Here is a 20,891-nt window from a genome sequence, read left to right on the forward strand (position 1 = left end):
AAAAAAATAAAAACGAACAAAACCCCCCAGAAGTTCCATCTTTTTTTTACAAGAAACTTTTTACCCAAAGCAGAACAAACAGTGTGTCTTTGCAAAGGCTCAGGCAGCAGTTTCTAGGCAGGATCACTGAACACGAGGTGAAATTCCACAGTCGGTCCCATGAAAGGGCTCAGAGCAGTTAATCAGCTCCCCTTGACCTTCACATTTATGAGGCTGCAAGGAGCTGCAGCAGCTGCAGCATCTGTCCCCAGGCAGGGGCTGTGCCAGCCCTGCCTCCCACAAGGACACACTTCCACAGGAACTGGGGCACGTGGAACCAGGGCTGGAAGAGCACCCACAGCCAGGGCCAGCACTAACCCTGCAGCTGCTTTAACCCTGCTGCCAACCCCTGATCTGGTGCCTCCCACCATTTCTCCAGGGTGAGGGGCAGCACCTCATCACCATCACCCCAGTGGGATTATCAGGGAGAGATTTCCTAAATCCCAGCGGTCAGGGGCTGGAAGGAGCCCACGTGGCAAAGGAGCAGGAGCAGATCAGATGCTGTAACTCACCCTCTGCAGAGCTCAGCCCTGCTGGGGCCCCACAGTGCCACAATAAACCCTCTCATGGGAGCTCCCACTGGTGAGAGTGTGGTTATTTGTGGGGTTTTGTCCCATTACTTGTCCTCATTTTGGTGGCACGTGGTACCAGTGGATGCTGGGGAGAGGATCTGCCCCCACCAGCCCTGGGAGCACCCCCAGTGCATCGCCCCAACCCAGACCCCGACACGATCTGCCCTGAAAGCCAAGCCAGGGGCTGGGGCTGCCCCTGCCCAGCCGTGTCCTCCTGCAGCACCCCCTGCCAAAGCCCCTCCCAGCAGTGCCCTGACAGCAGCTCAGGGAAACTCGATCTTTTTGCCATTTCAGCTCTATGTGCAGCAGCGAGGCTGCCCACATTCATTTCTAAATATAAGGGAAACCTGACAGTGGGAGCACAGCTTGGCTCCTCCATTCACGGGGAGCCCGAGGGCAGCGAGAACAGATGGGTTTGACAAGGGACACGTTTCCTGTGACACTGACTCCACACACAGCCCAAACACACCGAGGGTGATGGAGATTTAATCCCCCACAATTTGGAGAAATTATGGACTTGTGGGTTTGCAAAGCAGCCCAAGAATGGACACCATGGGGGATTCCCAAAAGGGGTCCCAGTGCCAGCCCTGACTGCCTCCAGCAGGGCTTCCAGCCCCAGCAGCCAAGGAGGACACACCAGGACAAAGGAAAAGCACCAGCCATTTATCACCTCCTTATGAGACACAGGGGCAACAGCTGAGTGGCTTCGGTGGCTGAGGAGATAATGGATGCTGGATGCTGTCCAGAACTGAATCGCTCCCAGCTCGGCAGAGCTCCTCACCCAGGCCAGTTCTGCCATCTGTCACAGCCTGGGGGCTGACACCAGCACTGGCACCTCCGTGACAGGAGAAGGGGTCCGTGGCCCTGCCACCTGCGGGATTTGGTGATGGGCATCACTGAGGGCCTGCCTGTGACCTGCCAGGACCTGTCCCGGGGCACCAAGCCAGGCCGTTCCTGTCAGCAGGAATGTCCCCGTGCCCACCCTGGCGCTGTCCCCGTGCCCACCCTGGGTGCCACAGGACACTGCTGGCTCCCCACAGCCCTGCAGGGCACCTTCACATCCCCAGCCTGTGCCAAACTCCTCTAATAACAGCACCTGCCTCCAGTCTCGTGACTGCAAATGTGAACTTTCCAAATGCCACGAGAGCAAAGAGGTGCCCTGCACCCCGATTTGGAGCTGTGCCCTCCCACTCCAGTCACCTGCATTATCTGTTTTCCAGAGGTTAACACTGACAGCTGTGACAGCCACCATGGGCTCTGCTCACTGAACACCTTAATGGTGGCAAAACAAGGAGGAATTGGAGAAGGAAAAGATGCTGAAACACAACAGATGAAAACCTTCTGCGAGAAGAAATATGCAAAGGAGCACTGGAGTTTTGTGAGGACAAGGAAAAGGAAATCATGTAGGAATAAAGATAAGTGCAGGGAAAGAAGATGACCAGAAATGCCACACATCTTCCCAAGGAGTAACAGACACATTCAACAGGGCACTAACAAATTAGTGAGCATTTGTTTCCCTATTCCTGCAGCTATTTCATCTGTGCTTTTGCCAAGTCTGAGCAGCACCACACAGGACTGGCCAAGGGCAGCTGCCCTGCTCCAGCCCAGCTCTGCTCTCTCCTCCACTGCTGTGTCTCAGGCATGTCTGGACAGACGGACAGACTGGTCCAGGGCTGCAGCTGTGGGATGGAAACGCTGCCTGTGAGGTCAGGGCTGAAATGGTTCTGTCCCCACAGCCAGAGCAGAGCTCTGCTGTGCCAAGAGCCAGCAGCTTGGAGCATCCAGAACTGCAGGATCCAAGGCCTCAGTCATGAGGGAAACATGCTGGAAAACTCTGGGCAAGGCTGAGATAAACAGGCACAAGAAAGTCCGTGGGGAAAGCAAGAACAGCCACAGGCAGCATGCAACATCCAGAGAAAATCATTTCAAAGGGTGCTGGGAACAAGGGGGCAGATAGGAGATGAAAAGCCAAAGCTTTCAGCTATTTCTTTGAAGATTTGGGTTTGCATTTGGGAAGGCTGCCAGAGCCCAGAGCATGTGTGAGCAGGACACCAGTGACTGCAGCAGGGCCTGGTGAAGGCAGTGCCACACGAGTCCTGTCCTACCTTCACACCTGCCCACGGTGCCCAGCACCTCCTGCCTTCAACACGGTCCTAAGGGCACAGTCACCACCATTAGGGACCCTGAGAGGAGCCCCTGCTGCAGCTTGGCAAGGCCTCAGAGCAGCACAGCCTTTACAAATTCCATCCACTCACCCATCAGGATGCTCAGCAGCTTCTGCACCCGGGAGTTCACGCCCACGATCCGGTAGAGCCCCTGCTCATTGATCCCTGGGGAAACAAGGAACCTGTTAGCACAGGGTCACAAGGGCTGCTGACATTGCTTCCACTCCTCTGCCTTCTCAAACAGCAAAGCCCATGAAACCCTCTCACCTATCAAACACAAAGCCACAGAAGATGGTAAAATTTGGGGTTGATATCGAGGTTTTCACATATCCTTTCATTAGAACTGTCACCCCAGTTAGCTCAGGAACAAGGATCTGAGCACTCTTTTCCCCTTCCCACAGCCATGGCAGCCCCAAGCAGGATCTGCACTTAACCAGGGTAATCTGGGAAAATTTTACTGTGCCAAGTTCTTCAGGTTGAGGTCTGAGCCCTCTGCATCTGACCTGCCCCTGCAGGGCTGGGACAACCCCACCTGTGCCCAAGGAGCCTCACAGAGGTTCTGGGGACACAATCCCACACGAGAGGACGTGCTTGGCAGCATTCCTGCAGGAAGGATGCTGAGGTGAACACCCCTTGGTCCTGTCCCAGGGTGTTATTGGCTCACCCTGCCCCATGTCTGTGAGTCCTGCTGGCCCAGCCGTGGGGCAAACGCCTCTCTCATCAGCCCCAGCACGTCATGGGCTCATCTGATGTGGGTCCCAGGCCTCATGAGTCATTCTGTCCATGGAAAGGGCAGGAAAGCAACTGCTCCCCTGCCAGCAGCTGCCCCAGAGCAAGCCCAGCCCGAGGCTGCCCTACCTCTTGTTTCCACAGCGTGGATGCACTTCTTGATGATGCTGAAGCCGATGCTGTCCAGCTGGGCAGCTGCAGGAAGGGCAGAGAGCAGGGTGAGCAGCTGGCAGGGCAGGGCAGGCCCTCACAGGGAGCACCAGGCTCCTGCTGAACCATCCCAGCAATGCACCACTGCCCAGAGCAGCAGGAGATAAATGAGGGCAGTAACACAAGTACAGCAGATTGTACCAGCTGTAACCCGGGCAAACACAGCCACTGATCTGCATTCCAGCCTCCACATCCCTCTGAACCAAGCCCTGGGCTCTGCCAGGCAGCTACCACTGCAGATGGACAAAATTAATTTAGGATCAAGGTGAGATAACCCAAATCCGTCTGGAAAGTTGACAACGGGTTGCTTGGAAAGAAATGAAATTGGACATTTGGACACAACAAATCCCTGAAATGGCACATGAGGTGTCGTGCCTCTGCCCAAGAGTGAGAGCTAAAAAATGAGAGTTAATGGGATGTACCACTCAATTCCCCTGTGCCAATGCAGGATTTCACTTCTAAGTTCAAGGAATCACTAATCCAGGGACCCCAACAGCTGCTGGAAGAATTCACCCCACAGAGAGCTTTCCACCACTGCCTGGCAAACACTGCCCAGCTATTTGTTATGGAAAATTAGTTCCTCCATAGAGAAAGGGTTGGAAAACCTTCCACAGGGGAGGGAAGGGTGGGCAAAGCCACCCCGGGCTGCAGACCCCATGGAATGCTGTGATGGGAGAGGGCAAAGCCATTCCAGACCCCAGGGGTGCTGTGATGGGACAGACACAGCCCGTTCAGGGCAGGGCAGGGCAGGCAGGGAGCAGAGCCCAGGCTGGCAGTGCCCTCTGCAAGGCACGTGCTGCTCCCCTCCCTGGCATTCCCTGCCTTTCCCCTGCCCCATGGGCAGCTGCCAGCTCCAGCCCTTCCTAATCCCTTGCTCCGAGCCCCGTGCTGGGGCTGGGCTTTGTCTGGTGAGTGGCACGGGGACCCACAGCAGTGCAAAGGAAAACAGCTCCGTTGTGTTTGTCTGGGCAAGCAGGCTGCAGTGCTGAGCCAACACAAGCACGGAGTGCAGACGGCTGTGCCACAGCACGTGAGGACAATGCAGAGGCTGCAGGGCCCTTTGCTGGGCACCCTCAGGGCTCCCAGCATGGATGCAGCACAAACCCAGCGTGCCATCCATCAGCTGGCACAGCTGCCATTCCCAAAGCGCTGACAAACACGAGGGTACCTGAGCAGCTCAAAGCCATGCTGTGGAAGCTGTCCTGCTGCAGCAAACCCAGCTCAGCAGGCCTGCTCAGCCCTGGCACGGTGTGCCCCTGACCTGTGGGCATCCCTGTGTGGTGCTGACAGTCTGGATCACTGCCTCAGGCTCTCTGCCAGCCCACCCCACAGAGCAGCAGCTTTCCCTTAGCCCCTTGCCTGCTTGGGCCCCCACGGCCAGGCTGGACAGGGCTTGGAGCAGCCTGGGATAGTGCAAGGTGTCCCTGCCCACAGCAGGACCTGGATCAGCTTTAAGGTCCTTTCCAGCCCAACCCATTCATGACTCCATCACCCCGCAGGGCCCAGCACCCCAGGGCCAGGCAGGGCTGGCATCCCTCCCTGCAGCAGGAGCAGGAGACCCAGCAGTGCCTCTGGGTGAAGTGACCTGGCACAATCCCCCTGAGCAGAGGAACAGGCTCCTCCACCCACTGTCATGCTCTGCATCAGGAAAGATCGGGATTTATTTGCAGTAGTTACATCCAGAAATAATATCTGATTAAGTTTCCAAAGTGCCTTTATTCATCCTTAAACTTAACTTCTGATGAGCATTGTAAAAGCTTGGCTTCCCCTCTCTCAGAGCATCTGCTCTTTATCCCAGCCATTTACCCCATGACTCAGTTCAGCAATGGCCCAGAACAAAGGCAGATCTGGACCTGCTGCTGTCCAGATCACAGATCCAGGGAATCAGCTGGGATCACAGATCCATGGAACCATCTGGGATTCCACCTGGGATCACAGATCCATGGAATCATCTGGGATTCCACCTGGGATCACAGATCCATGGAACCATCTGGGCTTGAAAAGCCCCCAAGGTCATCAAGCCCAACCATTCCCCCAGCACTAAGCTCTGTCCCCAGGAGCCACATGGCTGTGGAACCCCTCAGGAATGGGCACCCCCTGCCCTGGGCAGATGTGCCAAGGCTGGACAGCCCCTTCAGAGAAGAAATCCTCCCTATGTTCCAATCTGAGCTGTCCCTGCCTGGCCGAGGCCAGGTGGAGGAGCCTCCCTGGAGCTGTCCCTGCCCAGGGCAGGGGTGAGGCTCAGCTCCAGGCCAGGTGGAGGAGCCTCCCTGGAGCTGTCCCTGCCCAGGGCAGGTGTGGGGCTCAGCTCCAGGCCCCCACACGTGTCTCAGGCTCTTCCTCCAGCAGCACCCAGTGCCCTGCCCAGGCCGGACCCCTCCAGGAACACTTCACATCAGCACAGGGGACACGCACACCTGCACAGCAGCTGTTCCCACACACCCCCGGCTCACCTGACCTTCAGCAGCATCACATTCCAAGGGCTACTCAACTGCTCTCATCCCGTTCTATTTTTGCCTGGCAGATTATTTCTATTTAATCCATTAATTCCTTCCCTTTACACTGGTGTGACATCAGGGTGCAGGGAAGGGGGCAGGGGCTGAATCAGCTCTGTCAGCCTGGCTCCAGCCGTGCCAGGGCAGGGCAAGGTCAGAGCAGCTCCTCTGCCTCCCCACCACACTGGGCCATGCAAACACCTCGGGCTTGAACTCTTTCAGAGACATTTTGGAAATAAGAACCACAGGGGAGGGGGGAAATCATGGAGCAGAGACCAGAGGAATGAGCTTTCAGGTCTCACCAGAAATGAGTTCTCAGGGCTCTGACTACCAGTGAGCTGCCAAGATTGGGAAAGGAAGAGTGAGGGTTGGATTAGGTTAGAGAAATGGAAGAAGTTTTTTACAACGAGGGTGGCAGGCCCTGGCACAGCTGTGGCTGCCCCTGGATCCCTGGCAGTGCCCAAGGTCAGGTTGGACAGGGCTGGGAGCAAACTGGAACAGTGGGAAGTGTCCCTGCCATGGCAGAGAGGAGCTTTAAAGCCCTTCCAACCCAAAAAACTCTGTGATTCCATGACTGTGATTGCTGGGAAGGGCCAGAGCACCCAGACAAGGGCACAGCAGACAGGGCAGGCAAAGGGACTCAGGAGTGGATGTGGAGGATGGAGAGTGAAATGCTGGGAAGGCAGGGAGAGGAGGAATTTTGTGCTGTTCCACGCAGTGAGCACAAATGGCCTGGAGGATTTGTTTCCATGGAGCAGGGCAAGTCCTTCTGCTGAGCAAAGTAGAGCATCTCAATTCCCCTGGCCCTGATGGTTCAGTGACAGCCCTCAGCCCCTCCACGGCACACCAGATAAATCACCCACAGCCCCACGGCCATCTGGCCACACAGCAGGACAGCAAACCCAGAATCTCTGCAAAACCACAGCGTGCTGAGAGTGCCTCCACAGCACCGGGAGGCACTGCCAGGCTCCAGAGGTGCAGGCAGGAGGCAGAGGTGTGGAGGGTGCATCAGGAACTGCATCCAGAGCCCTCCATCCCCACACCCACTGCAGGTCCCTGCAGGAAAACCCTGCATCAAGGGCTGCTGGCAGCCAGGCAGGAGCTGAAGGGATTTCAGAGTGCCTGGGAGGCGGGCAGAGCTCTGAGCAGGGGTTTGGTGGGGCTGGAGCAGCCAGCCCTCTGCTCACACCAGCCCCAGCAAAAGGTTCAGAAACACCTTCAGCCAGGGCTCCCAGCCTGCTCCCAGACCCAGCGAGGACACACAAGGACACACAACAAGGATCATTCTCATTTTTAAGAAAGCCCAAACGGTCTCCTGAGCTAAACCAGCAGGCACAGAGCTGGCAGAGCTGTGTGCAGGCACAGGGAGCACTGACAGCTCACGGAGCTGAGTCACCCTGGGCTCTGCACCCACCAAACTCCTCCTGCCCCCAGGAGAAAGGGACAGGGGAGCAGTTCCAGCAGGGCTCCCAGTGACCACGCTGCCCTTCCCAGCACAGCCCTGAGCTCTGCTGGGTCACCTGGAGGCACAGAGCAGGAGAACAGGGAAAGGAGGGATGTGCAGCTGATGGCAGAGGGGCTCAGAGGGAAGGGGAACCACAGAGGGGGCAGAGACTGCTCTGTGCAAGGGCTGGAATGGGTGTGAGGAACATCAGCTGCAAATTAAACCAATTACTGAGAGAGAAATGCTGGGGCTGCAGATGGAAATGTCGTGTCTGAGGCAGCACCAAGCACTGAACAGCAACCCAGGCCTGGCCCTGGCTCTGAGGGAAGGGACTGGGGCTGCAGAATTGCAATTATGGCAAATCCAACCTACTGGGAAATGGCTCAATTAAGGGTTTTAAAACACAGGACATAAGAGGCAGGACCAGGTGCAACTGCTCCTCTAGGAAGAAAACAAGTGCTTTCCTGACCCAGGGCTTTGATTGCCTGAACCACAATAAAAAGATTTTTATTTTTAAGAGCTCTTGTTGACAATCTTGACAAGGCAGGACCTCCTTACTCCTGTACTTCTGCTCCAATCCCCCCTTGGAAAGACTCAGTCACCCTGCACATTCTGGCTCAGAGAGAAGAGCTGCCTGGTCCCAGGTGTCACCTTCAGGAGAGGTCCCCAGGCCACCCTGCAGTGCCACTGGGGTGGGGACACGGTGTGGGGCAGGAGGGGACACACCCTGAGGGATGCAGGGATGCAGGCACAGCCCCAGGCCCCACCAGCAGCTTTCTGCCCCTGCTCCCTGCTGGGTGCCACCCTGGGGTGCCCTCACTGAGCCCTGCCACCCCCCAGCCCAGTGCCACCAGCATCCCCTGCTGACCCTCCCACAGCTCAGCCACCTTCAGGGTCAGGCTGGAGCAGAAATACTCACTGCCTTCGCTCTGGTTGTCCTGGTTGGAGTTGTACACCTGGAAAACACAAGCAGAAAGCCTTGTGAAGACCCTGGCACAGCTGGTGCCACCACAGAGTGGCTGCTGCCAGACCTCCCCCAGCAGCCAGGTCCCCAGACACCACCACGACCTCTGCACACAAATGCTGGGCTGGCCCAGCTCTGGAGTTATTTAAAATACTGCCCAGGACAGCTCTTAAAATAAAGAATGCAAATGGGATGGACCAGGTAAAAACAGAAATTAGAGGCTTCCAAACAAAATGGAGGTGGGGTGTGACTGGATGAGCTTTAAAGGTCCCTCCCAACCCAAACTGCTCCATGGTCCTGTGACTCCTCCAAACTGCTCCATGGTTCTGACTCCTCTCCTGAAGGACACACACACAGGATGTAAACTCAGAGCAAAGCAGGCAGCTCCCTCACGGGCATTGCAGGAACCCCGGGCAGGTGCAGCTGGGGCAGGGAGCAGGCATCCCCTCCTCAGGTACAGCCCGAGCACAGAGCCAGGCAAAGGGAGGCAGAGGAAAAGAAATGTCCTTGATTTAGAGAGCACAAGGAGAGCAGCAGGGTGAGGCACTGAGTGCCCCCAGCCCTGCTCCCAGCACACCAGGGCTCCAGCCCAAAGCTCTCCAGCCTCCCAACATCCACACTCTTCCTCCCACCCCATCACCATCACCACAGCTTGGCTGCTGGAGAGCAAAGGGACACCTCAGTGGACACAATAAAAAGGGAAAACACTGGCACAAGGTTTAATCACCACGTGAGGGCACTTTAAAAGCCCAGGATAATACCAACAGCAGCTGTAAGGAGATCAGCCCTCAGACAGGCTGTATTTCCCCAGCCCAACAGAGTGAAATGGTTCAGGATAATCCTTCAGTGCTCACCAGGAGCACTCCCAGCCAGCCCAGAGCCCCAGCAGCACCTGGATGTGGCTGAGGGGGCACAGGAACAGCACCCGGGCTGCTGGGGCTGTGGGGAGCAGGGCTGGGAGCCCCTGCAAGGGCAGCTGCCTGCATCACATGCTGCCTCCCAAAATAGCCAGCAGGGCAAGCCTTCAAAGGCCGTGTTGATAGCAACACCAGCAGCAACAGGGCAGGGCTGTGCTCCAGCATCCCTGCCCTGGCACCAACAGGAGCCCTGGTGCTCTGTGCTTCCCCAGGGCCCCTGCTGGGGATGTCCCCCAGGAGCTGCAGCTGCAGGACCAGCCTGGGGGGCTGCTGGGAGCCTCTCAGAGGGTCAGAGCCAGGCCTGGGCACTGCTGGCACTGCTGGCACTGCCTGCTGCTCACCCCAGCACCAACACCTCCCAGCAAGGCTCTGTGCCACAGGGCGTGTGTCACAGACATGTTTCATGAAAAATCCTTTTGATAGGATTCTTCTCCTGAGAAGCTGGGAGGCCTCAGGAACAAAATGCAAACATTGATTATCTGCTGCTGTGGAATGCAACAGGTGCATCTGGGATTGGCTCATGTGGTTGTTGGTAATTAATGCCCAATCACAGTCTGGATGTCTCGGACTCTCTGGTCAGTCACAAGATTTTATTATCATTATTTTCTATCCTTTTATTATCATTCCTTCCTATTCTTTTATTATCATTCCTTCCTTTCCTTTGCTAGCCTTCTGATTAAATCCTTTCTTCTATTCTTTTAGTTCTAATGTATCATTTTCTTTTAATATAATATATATGATAAAATAATAAATCAGCCTTCTGAAACATGGAGTCAAGATTCTCATTTCTCCCCTGCCCCTGTGAGCACCACCCCAGGCATGGCAGCAGCAGGGCACACAAACAGACCCCTTCCCTGGAGGTGATCCAGACCCAGGCCATTCCTGAGCTGGGCACTGCAGGACACCCAGGACCTGCTCAGGGAAGCACAGACCCAATGGAGCAGCTCAGAGCTGGGCTTTGGGCAGGTTCTGGCCCCTCCAAGGAGCTCCTTCCCTGTCCCCCTGCCAGGACACCTGGCTGTGTAACACCAGCCCGAGCAGAGAGGATTGTTTGCAGAGAAAATCCATCAGCCACATCTGGCAAGCGGGGGATGATTCAGCAGCAAAAGCAGCTGCAGTCAGCAAGAGAGTTCTCCTCTAGGAACAGTGTTTGTATCAAGAAAATGGAATAAGTGGAAAGGGGGAAGGAAAACACCCGCAGGCTGCCCTGGCAGCAGTGCCCACCACAGCCCCCCTTCTCTAGGGGACTTCTCCCTCCAACCTCAGAGCCTCTGTTGGGGGGTCCCAGCAGGGACTGGGCTCAGCCTGTCACCCAAAGCCACCCAAACCTGGGATCACACAGATTTCATGCCCTGGCTCACACACAGGTAACACTAAACACAGCCAGGGGTCAGCCTTGGAGCACCCTGGGACAGGGTGGGATGAGAGGAGCCTTAGGGTCCTTCCAACCCAAACCATTCCAACTTCTGGTGCACAGCAGCTCCAGGGACATCCCCTGCCTGCACATCCAGTCTGGATCCATGAAGCAGCAGAGGCTGTTATCACCAGAGACTGCTCTATAAAACAAGGGAAAAGGGCAGACAAGGAAACACAATATGCCTTTGCCATTAACTGCAAAGTGTGCACACAGCAAGAGGGAAGTTTCACACAAAGGTCAACGGCAGCCATAAAACACAGAGTCACTGCCACCCTACACCCATCTTATCAAGGACAAACCTTTTATCCCTTGTCTCTGTTAATCCACTAACACGGCTCCACACCAGCAGGGCTTTACCAAGCCCCAAGTCTGCAATATCCCTTCCTTTTTCAAAAATACTTCTCCTATTCTGTCTCAAATCTTTTAGAGGGAGATTTTTCTGGATAAGAGAAAGTTTCCAAGTCTGAGGAAAGGGCTGCTGTATAGAGCTCCAGGAGTGAGGCTCCTCCAGTGGCCCAAGGGTCAGCCCTGCCCTGCTGGAGCCCTTGGGCTCGTGCCTTGGCAAAGCTCCCCTGCCCAGCCTGGCCCAGGGATGCTGATATTCTACTCCTTCAAAACAGCTCTGATAGCAGGCAGGGCTTAAAGCAGAAGATGCACTTGAAGACTGAGCCTCACACACACGTGAGGCAGTTCATGGACCAAGGGTGAGGGAGAGGGTGCAGAATTCCACAGAGGTTCCTGCCATTCCCACACCACACACAGCACCGAGCCCAGGGCTGCAGCACCTCTGTCCTGGCTGAGAACACCTTGGAAAAGCTCTCCTGAACCCTCTTCCACACAGCTGCCAGTGCTGGGTTTGATCTCCCTGCCCTCAGCCCCTCTCTCAGAGGTGCTTGCACCATTGCCATGCCCAGGCTGTGGCCAGGGGAGCACCAGGGGACAGCCCAGTGCCACTGTCACAGCGACAGCATCCAGCACAGTGCTCTGAGCTCTGCCCAGCACAGGGCAGGCAGGATCTGCAGACACACACATCACCCAGCACGGGCCAGACAATAAAACACCAATAAATACACAATAAAACACCAATAAATGAGTGTATTTTTATGCCCACACGCTGTTTGTCCTGTTGTTAACACACTCTGGAGGAAACAGCCCCAAACCCAGAGACTTTCTCGTGAAATGAAAAGCTTCTTTCACTTTGCAGCATTAGTCACTGACAAGGGGTGAGAAATGAGAGGGAAGAAACATTGCTGGGAGGTGAAGGGGCTGTGGCCCACGGACACGTGTGGGAACAGGCTGGGTTATAAAACTCCCAGAATTGGGACCAGTGACTAACGTGGAGACAAATCCCTGCCCTGCAGCACTGCCATGCTCCAACGTCTCTCACACTAATTATTCCCTTTTGATTGTATTTCCAGAGCCAAAATATCCTCCCAGGCAGTTTCAGAAATGATGTGTATAGAAAAAATATATATAGAGACAGTACAAAACTTACAGACCTCCATGTCTTGTATTTAGTTTTCTAAACTCCTACTGTAGATGGTAAAATATCCTGAACAAAACCAGATTGTATAATTTTTTTTTAGCAAAAGCCACCGCTGCTTCATTCCTGCAGGATAATTGCTGTCTGGAAGCTTAAAGAAGACCTTTGCAAGCTATTATTGAAAAATTCCAAGATGCATCTGTAAGTAATCCAAAAAGATAAATTTTATGAGCGCAGTTACAACTCATGACTACTTTGACACTTGCACTATTATGAACTTGATATTTAAGATAATTCATCAAAGAACCAGTTATTTCCTTTGCTGAGACACTTCACCAAACGCATGCTTTGTTTTGCAGAGGAAATGGTTTTATAGGGATGATTAAGAGCTCTGAGATGTTGGAGGGTGTGGTGGAGGAGCACAGGGCCCAGGAGGAGCTCCCTGCTCCATGGCGCCCAGGGATGAGCTGGGCTCACCCACCCACACTGCTGGCTCCTGGGTCCATGTCCCAACCTCTCATGGGCCACAGCCTGGGCAGGAGCAGCACTGCAGGTGCTTTGCCCTCCAGATTCAGCCCTGCCACTGCCACACACCCCACTCTGGAGCTGTGCATCATGCAAGCGTCAGCTGTGGATTTTCCTCATCAGAAACCCTTTGAAAGACACCATCTGGAGCCTCAAACACTCCTACAGCCACTGACAGCCACCATCTGGAGCCTCAACCACCTCCACAACCACTGATGGCCATCACTGAGGGCCTAAAACGCTCCTACAGCCACTGAGAGCCACCATCCAGGGCCTGAAACAGCCCTCAGACACATCCAGAGCCTGAAACACCTCTATAGCCACCAACAGCCACCATCCAGAGCCTCAAACAGCCCTCAGACACCATCCAGAGCCTCAAACACACCTCAGGCACCATCCAGGGCCTGAAACAGCCCTCAGACACATCCAGAGTCTGAAACACCTCTATAGCCACCAAGAGTCACCATCCAGAGCCTCAAACAGCCCTCAGACACCATCCAGAGCCTGAAACACCTCTATAGCCACCAAGAGCCACCATCCAGAGCCTGAAACACACCTCAGGCACCATCCAGGGCCTGAAACACCTCTACAACACCATCCAGAGCCTAAAACAGCCCTACAGCCACTCTCCATCACCTGATGCACTTCCTGCTTGTGCACAGATAAATCAAGAAGAATTCAACTCATCAGATTTCCAACCCGATCCTAACCGAACTTTGCACACATGACGTGCAAAGAGCAAATGGGTCTGTGAATGGTTTGGGATGACACTGGGCTGTGGGAAAAGAAAAGGAAAAGGAAGTAGCTGGGGTTGGAAGGGGAACTACAAAAAGATGATGTTGCGTAATTTCATTTTTATTTCCTCATTTCAGAGGTCACGCTGCTGCCCATGGTGCTCATTAACCCCCACACAACACGGGCTATGATTTCCTAAGGCACTTGCTTCATTTCAAGTTTCATTCACTTTCCTTTAAAATCCAAAATGGCCCAACCTAAGCTGCATCCCTTGGAGGCTGCACAGTGTTCAGCACAGTTCCCAAAAACCTTCAAATTCCAACACTGGTGTGAGATTCTGCCTGATGGCTAGAATCTAGAGGAAAGGATTGCCCAGCTGCTCAGAGGAAAGAGGGTTTTCAGGAAAGCTGGAGAGCAGGAGGCCAGCAGCCCTGCTTTGCAGAGAGGGGCATCTCCATGCAAGGAGGATTTCAGCTCCGTGTCCTGCTGTGGAAGATTCCACCTCACCCTCCCTTCCCTGGTGCTGGGACCTTCCCTCCCAGCCAGAGTTTCCATTTGGACTCTCAGAGTGGGCCAGTCCTGCCAGAGTTCCCGGGGCTCCCTGGGGGAGAGGGGTGTTTGCAAGGTCCACGGCAATGGGAGGAAATGCTGCAGTGTTATGCAATTTCCTTGTGATTCATATTCAGAAATCCTCAAAACAGCCAGGAATGAGTCTCTCAACTTTCAGCTCCAGAGATGCACAAGCCCAAGGGGTATAAATAGATATGACATTCCCTCAGAACTGGTAGCCCAAGTGGCTTTCCAGCCACGCTGGGCCAGCCTGGGGAGCCATGGGCAGAGGAGCACAGACATTCCACACGAGTGTTTTGCAACCCTTTTATAAGGGCAAATGGGCTGGAGAGCAGAGCTCCAGCTGGAGCCTGGCCACCCTGGCTGACTCAGCTGCTGCTGGGTGTCTGCAGCACCCCCAGCACCCAGAGAGCCCTGCCTGAGCAGGGAGAGCTGGGGACCCCACACTTCCCTCTCCACACCTCAGCGGCCTTTCCTCTTGATGCCTTCCCCACCAGAAGCCCAGGGATGCTCCTGACCGCGTCCCCACAGCCCCCAGCCTGTCCTGCAGGGCCCTCCATGGGCACAGGGGTGGCCAGAGCAGGGCTGGAGCTCTGGCACCCAGAGATGGCACAGGCCTGGGGCAGGGGGCACCCTGCACCCTGTCCCTGCAGCAGCAGGAAGGGCTCAGAGGAAGAATGGAGAGAAGAAAGAAGAGAAAAGGGAGATGGACCCTCCAAACCTGCCCCTGAGCTCGGCACTGGGAGCTGCTTCACTGGGACACAGCCCTGGAGCAGCATCCCAGCAAAGCTCATGTACAAAAAGCCTGTTTCCTTGTTAAAAAAGCAGGACACCTGGCAACCTTGATGAAATCAGCCCTTGTTTCTGGCTCTGCCTTATCAACCCTGTTCTATTTCTGTCTGAGAGCCAGGTTTTTGTACTACAAGCAGGATTTTCAGAGCTAGACTACACTGTGTTGTGGTTAGAAATAACCTGCCCTGCTCTGAGAGCCAGAAGGATATAGATAGGAGTATGATCTCTCCCAGCCCACATCCCTGCAAACCTCTCTGCAGCAGGAGGGGAGGGAAAATTACGCCTTACTTTCCCAAGTGGAGAACTTGGCAGGGCAGCAGAACCCCACTGTGAAATGCTGGTTTATGTCATGCAGACAAAGCTGTTCATTTGGAAGAGGGTGGCCAGGGACCCTGGCAGCTCCTTCCTTCCTTCCTTCCTTTCCTCCCAACCTACTGTTCATCACAGTCAGAGCCACCTCCCACCTCGTGTCCCCCTTTCTCTCTCCTGCTCCTTCCTTCCAACACAAATTCCAGCTTCAAACTTATACCCTGGACCTGATCAACGGACAGAAAAGAGAAACCTATCACAAACGCAGCATCTGGGGGGCTTGAATCCCCTACATGGGTCTTGCTCCTCTGTCTCTCGGAGCTGAGCTAAAGGATGGTTCTAATTAACAGCAAGCCCACATTTTATTACAAGTGCAGGCATTCCCAAGGGCCCCCGGAGCCGAGGCCAGCCGGGCTCCCCGCCAGCCAGCTGGGCTGCTGAGCTCAGCGCAGTTATATAACCCTGTTTGTCACCCAAGGGAGCAATCACCTGGGCCAGGATGGGGAAACCACCTGGGTGACACTGCCAGCTCCCCACGGCTCCCCCAGAGCAGGGAATGCAGCAGCAGCAGCCACGCTGGGCCGGGTGGGAGCTGAGCGTGTCAGATACGCTGCAGCCTGGAATAACCCAGCTAAAGGTCAACTGCTCCAACAAAATACATTTCTGGAATAACTAAAGCGCCTAAAGTTTCCCAGAGCGGCATTTCTAAGCGGGTCCAGCGAAGCAGACATGTTGGGATCACCGAATAACTGATTAAAAGCGAAAACTTGCACTGCTCTAAGCTTCCCCCAAGTTTTCTGGGATGCTTGAGCAACAGCTCGCACATCCTCCTGCGGCAGCTCTGCCTGGAGCCCGGCCAGCACACACGCCCTTCCTCCTCCCAACGTCTGCTGACGAACACGGGCTCTCAGCACATCAAAACCAGCCTAATTTTAAATGACAGTGTCATCTTTATTTTTAAAACAACTGTAACACAGCCGTGCCTGGCGCTCCTCCTCTGTGAGAGAGGTTTGACACTGCCTGGGTGGCTCCGTGCCAGGACTGGCTCGGGCACCGCTGCCTGGAGCTTTAGGGACTGGGACACCCTGAGCTGAGACCCCTTTCAATCCCCCCTTTGCACCTGGGGACACTGTGGGAAGGCAGCAGAAAGGGGACACAGTCCCACCCCTCCTCTCCCACAGAGACTTCTCTAAGCCCAGGGTGGCTGCAGAGCTTTCTTGGCAATCCTGGGATGTGGCACAAGGTTCTTTCCTGGCCTTGGGAGCCAGCCCAACGGAGCTTTAAAGGCTCCTGGTGTCCCTGTCCAAAAGTGCAGCAGCACGTTTATCCCTCCCAGACAGGACCTGAAATTCCACAACACTCCCAACCTCCCTGGGAAACCCTCAGCCCTGCCTGGACCCACCCAGGGGCTGCCAGCACTGCCCACCACCATTCCCACCATCCAAATAATACTGGTGAGAGACAGCACGGGACACATCCACCCTGCCATGGCCTGCTCCTGATCCCAGTCCTGCTCCTGATCCAATCCTGATCTCAGTCCTGCTCCTGATCCTGCAGAGCCCAGCTCCACACACAGATCTGCCAGCAATGACAAACCCAGGGTGAACACAGAAATAAAATTATCAAAATAACAGAGTCCAAAGACCTTCTTCTGGGGCTGCAGCTGGGAGGAGAAAAACCCCTGGGTGAGGGATGGTAATGGGGCTGCAGCAGGACAGTAAATCACTGCTTAAAACCAAATGTAAGACCCAATAAAGGAGGAAATAATGGAAGAGGCTGGCTTTGTGAGTCATTGTAGCATGAACCATTTACTTTAATTTTTAATTTAAAGTAGGAAACAATACTCTAATAGTCTATTTAAATTGGCAGGGAAATTTGTTCTCCCAACATGGAGCTATTCCCTGAATTTCTACATGTTTGTTGAATTGCCTGATCAAATAACTCGAAGCAGAGGTGATAAAGAGAGGAAAGGAAAGTGAGTGTGCTCTCTTTGGTGTGTCACTCCCGCTGAGCTCTGTGCCTCCCTGCCGAGGCTGCCAGCATGGCTGCAGGGTGGACAGCACGTTCCCACCAAACCATGACACCAAATCCCTGGATGCAAGCGCCCTACTCCCTGCCCTGGGGCTGGCTCACCTCTCTGGGCCCAGGCTCACAAACAAGTTGCTGCACGCAGCTGCTCCATCCTGTTCCACATCTGTGCTGCAATCCAGGTTCGATTATCCCCATGGCCCAGGCACCCACAGACCCAGCCCTGAGCACCACGCTCACCCCAGCCTGAGCCCAAACCCACCTGAACACACCTGCAGCAGAGCTGGTGGCTGTCCCACGTGGGAGATGAGTGTTGTGCCATGTCCTGTGCACCAGGACCCACAGCCTCGTCCCCAGCCCTGACCCTGTGAGCTCCTCTTGGGGTTATCAGCAGTGGCAGAAGGAGATCAGTGGCTGTCACTGGGTCCCCACCAGAGACAACCAAAGGGAGAGCAAAACCCCACTGGTGTCCTGGGACCAGCCAGCCCAGCATCCAGGCAAAGCCAACCTTCCACAGCCAATTTCTGCAGCACAGGCCCCAAGGAAGAGCAAGGAATGCATTACAGCCACGGTGAGGTATTCACACCAGAGACAGGAGCTCTGCTCTGCTCCTGGACACCCCGACAGCACAGCTGCAACAAGAGGTCACTCACTTGCCAGAACTGGGTGGGACAGCACTTTTAGGTGTGTAAGAGCAATCCAGAGGGCTCTTTTCTCTTTTAAAAATTATCCATAATGCTTCTCTAAGTATTTTTCCCTGAAACTGCTTCTTAAGCAGAGGACAAACCCCAGCAGCCACAGGACTCCAGCTGGGCGAGCCGTCAGCCACTGCAGCAGCAGTTGCTGGAACCAGGAATAAAAGCCTGAAGTCAAGGCTTAAGACCTCGCTGGCTTAAGTGCTTTAGAAGCAAAATAAAAGCTTACAAACTCCATGTAAAGTTACTGCTATTACAGGCTTAAAGGGTTACCAAACAGGAGAGGGAGAGGGAGGGAGCAGCAGCAAGAGCACATGATCTGAGAATAACACGGAACATGACATGGACCGTGCTTCTCTGAGGATCCCCTGCCACCATCTTGTCCCCAAAAAGGACAAAGCATTTTTTGGGGAAACAATATTGAGCTGTGGGATGCAAAACAAGCCAAGCAGGGGCTGCTCTGGGCCGGTTTGGGTCCCAGGGGGACTCACCATCACCACAGCTCCCTGCACTGAGGGGTGGCACCGATGCTGCCCCCAGAGCATGGAGAGACTGAGCCCCAGTTCAGGGAAAGTTCACTGGGTTGTCTGGGCTGGGCAACAGAGTGGAGGCAAAGAGAAGCAGCAAACAATAGAAACTTAGACACAGGAGTGGGCAGAGTGGGGAAAAAATGTTCTGTTCACTAAAGAGAGAGACAGGGAGATGGAGAAGCAGCAACAGGGATGACTCAGGTCATAGAGAACAACAAAAGAAATCTGCTGTAAGCAAACAAACCCAGGCAGGATGAAGGCCATGAAAACCTGCAAGACAGAGTACACAAAAAAACATATTTTCCAGCAAACCGACAAAAACACGTCTGTGGGACTGAGAGCACAATCAAAGCTGAGCATGAAAAGGGCTGTGAGGGAAGGCAGAGCAGAGCAGAGCAGAGGCAGGCAGGGAGCAAACCCAGGGAGAGCAGAGCAGGGAACAGGGACACGGCCACCACCCACGGGCTGCCCCTGCTCAGAGCTCAGGCCACAGACACCGCCTGTGCCCACAGACACTGCCTGTGCCCACGGGGGCTCTGGGTGAGCCTTCCTCCACCATCCCTGACAGCTGAGATGGATTCGCAGCACAGAGCGCATCTGCAGCTCCAGTGAGTGCCAGGGCAGTACAAGGGCTTGGGAGGAGAGCAGGGGGTGCCTGTCCTTCCCCCTGCTGCAGCCACACTGGGACTGGAGTCCTTCAAGTGAATTTATTTCTTGAATGAGCCAAAATAACAGGAATGCCGAGGTTGAAAGCACTGGAGTGAGTTCAAAGGACAGCGTTTCCACTGGGAAATAAATCTCTCACCATTTTGTATAATTAGACAAGGAAAACGAAAAACTATTTCAGAAAGAATTCCCAGAAGCACTATCCAAGGAGGAGGTGAGAGGTGTGCTGGGCAGGAATGTGGGGCTGGGCTCTGCTGCCAGTGCCACAGGAACACGGGTGGCATCTCCAGCAGCAGGGCTGGAGGAGCTCCAGGACCACTGAGAGATGTGCCAGGAGCACCAACAGGTGTGCCAGCAGGGACGCTGACAGGTGTGCCACCAGGGACACCGACAGGTGTGCCACCAGGGACACCGACAGGTGTGCCAGCAGGGACACTGACAGGTGTGCCAGCAGGGACACCGACAGGTGTGCCACCAGGGACACCGACAGGTGTGCCACCAGGGACACCGACAGGTGTGCCAGCAGGGACACTGACAGGTGTGCCACCAGAACCACCGACAGGTGTGCCAGCAGGGACACTGACAGGTGTGCCACCAGGAGCACCGACAGGTGTGCCAGCAGGGACACTGACAGGTGTGCCAGCAGGGACACTGACAGGTGTGCCACCAGGAGCACCGACAGGTGTGCCAGCAGGGACACTGACAGGTGTGCCAGCAGGGACACTGACAGGTGTGCCACCGGGAGCACTGACAGGTGTGCCAGCAGGGACACCGACAGGTGTGCCACCAGGAGCACCGACAGGTGTGCCAGCAGGGACACTGACAGGTGTGCCACCAGGAGCACCGACAGGTGTGCCAGCAGGGACACTGACAGGTGTGCCACCAGGAGCACCGGGGCAGGGGCAGGGCACGGGCAGCTCCAGAGGCACATCCAGAGTGACACCCAGCCCGTGTGGAGGAGCCAGCACACACTGAGGGGACACACTGCAGGAGGGGGAGGCAGAGAACAGAGGAGGGACACGGGAGGGACAGAGGAGGGACACGGGAGGCTTGGGGCTGTGAGTCTGGGGACACAGCCGGGAGGTGAGCGCTGTCCCCACTCCGAGCAGCCCCTCAGCCCCTGGGTGTGGGCCGGGGTCACATCACTGCCCGGGGGCGCGGGTGCGGTGTCACCCCGGGCACAGGGGCCGATAGTGGCCGGTCTCAGCTGCCATCTAGTGGGGAGCAGCCACGGCTCCGGCACCGCTGGGGGAAAAGCCCTCCCAGCCCATCATCCCCACCCTGTGCCCAGCCCAGAGCCCCCAGTGCCACCTCCAGCCCTTCCTTGGGCACTCCAGGGATGGGCACTCCAACCCTCCCTGGGCAGTTCCAGTGCCTGAGCACCCTTTCCATGGGGAAATTCCTGCTGTGCCCACCCTGAGCCTGCCCTGAGCCCCTTTCCATGGGGAAATTCCTGCTGTGCCCACCCTGAGCCTGCCCTGAGCCCCCTTTCCATGGGGAAATTCCTGCTGTGCCCACCCTGAGCTGCCCTGGCCCAGCCTGAGGCCGTTCCCTCTGCTCCTGTCCCTGCTCCCTGGAGCACAGCCCAACACCCCCCGGCTCTCCT

General features: G+C 55.4%; 1 protein-coding gene across 3 annotated transcripts in view; it reads right to left on the bottom strand.

Annotated features, from left to right (window-relative positions):
• The window catches only part of ARHGAP26 (Rho GTPase activating protein 26), a 102,618-nt gene that overhangs the window by 45,663 nt on the left and 36,064 nt on the right, over positions 1–20,891 (bottom strand). For all 3 annotated transcript variants that reach the window (XM_058034798.1, XM_058034797.1, XM_058034799.1), the window contains exons 12-14: positions 8,574–8,610; positions 3,635–3,700; positions 2,867–2,941 (exon numbers count right to left, since the gene is read on the bottom strand). In XM_058034798.1, coding sequence (XP_057890781.1) covers positions 2,867–2,941; positions 3,635–3,700; positions 8,574–8,610 — 178 coding nt within the window. The remainder of the gene's footprint in view (positions 1–2,866; positions 2,942–3,634; positions 3,701–8,573; positions 8,611–20,891) is intronic.

The sequence above is a fragment of the Melospiza georgiana genome, chromosome 15, assembly GCF_028018845.1.
Source record: "Melospiza georgiana isolate bMelGeo1 chromosome 15, bMelGeo1.pri, whole genome shotgun sequence".
NCBI lineage: Eukaryota > Metazoa > Chordata > Aves > Passeriformes > Passerellidae > Melospiza > Melospiza georgiana.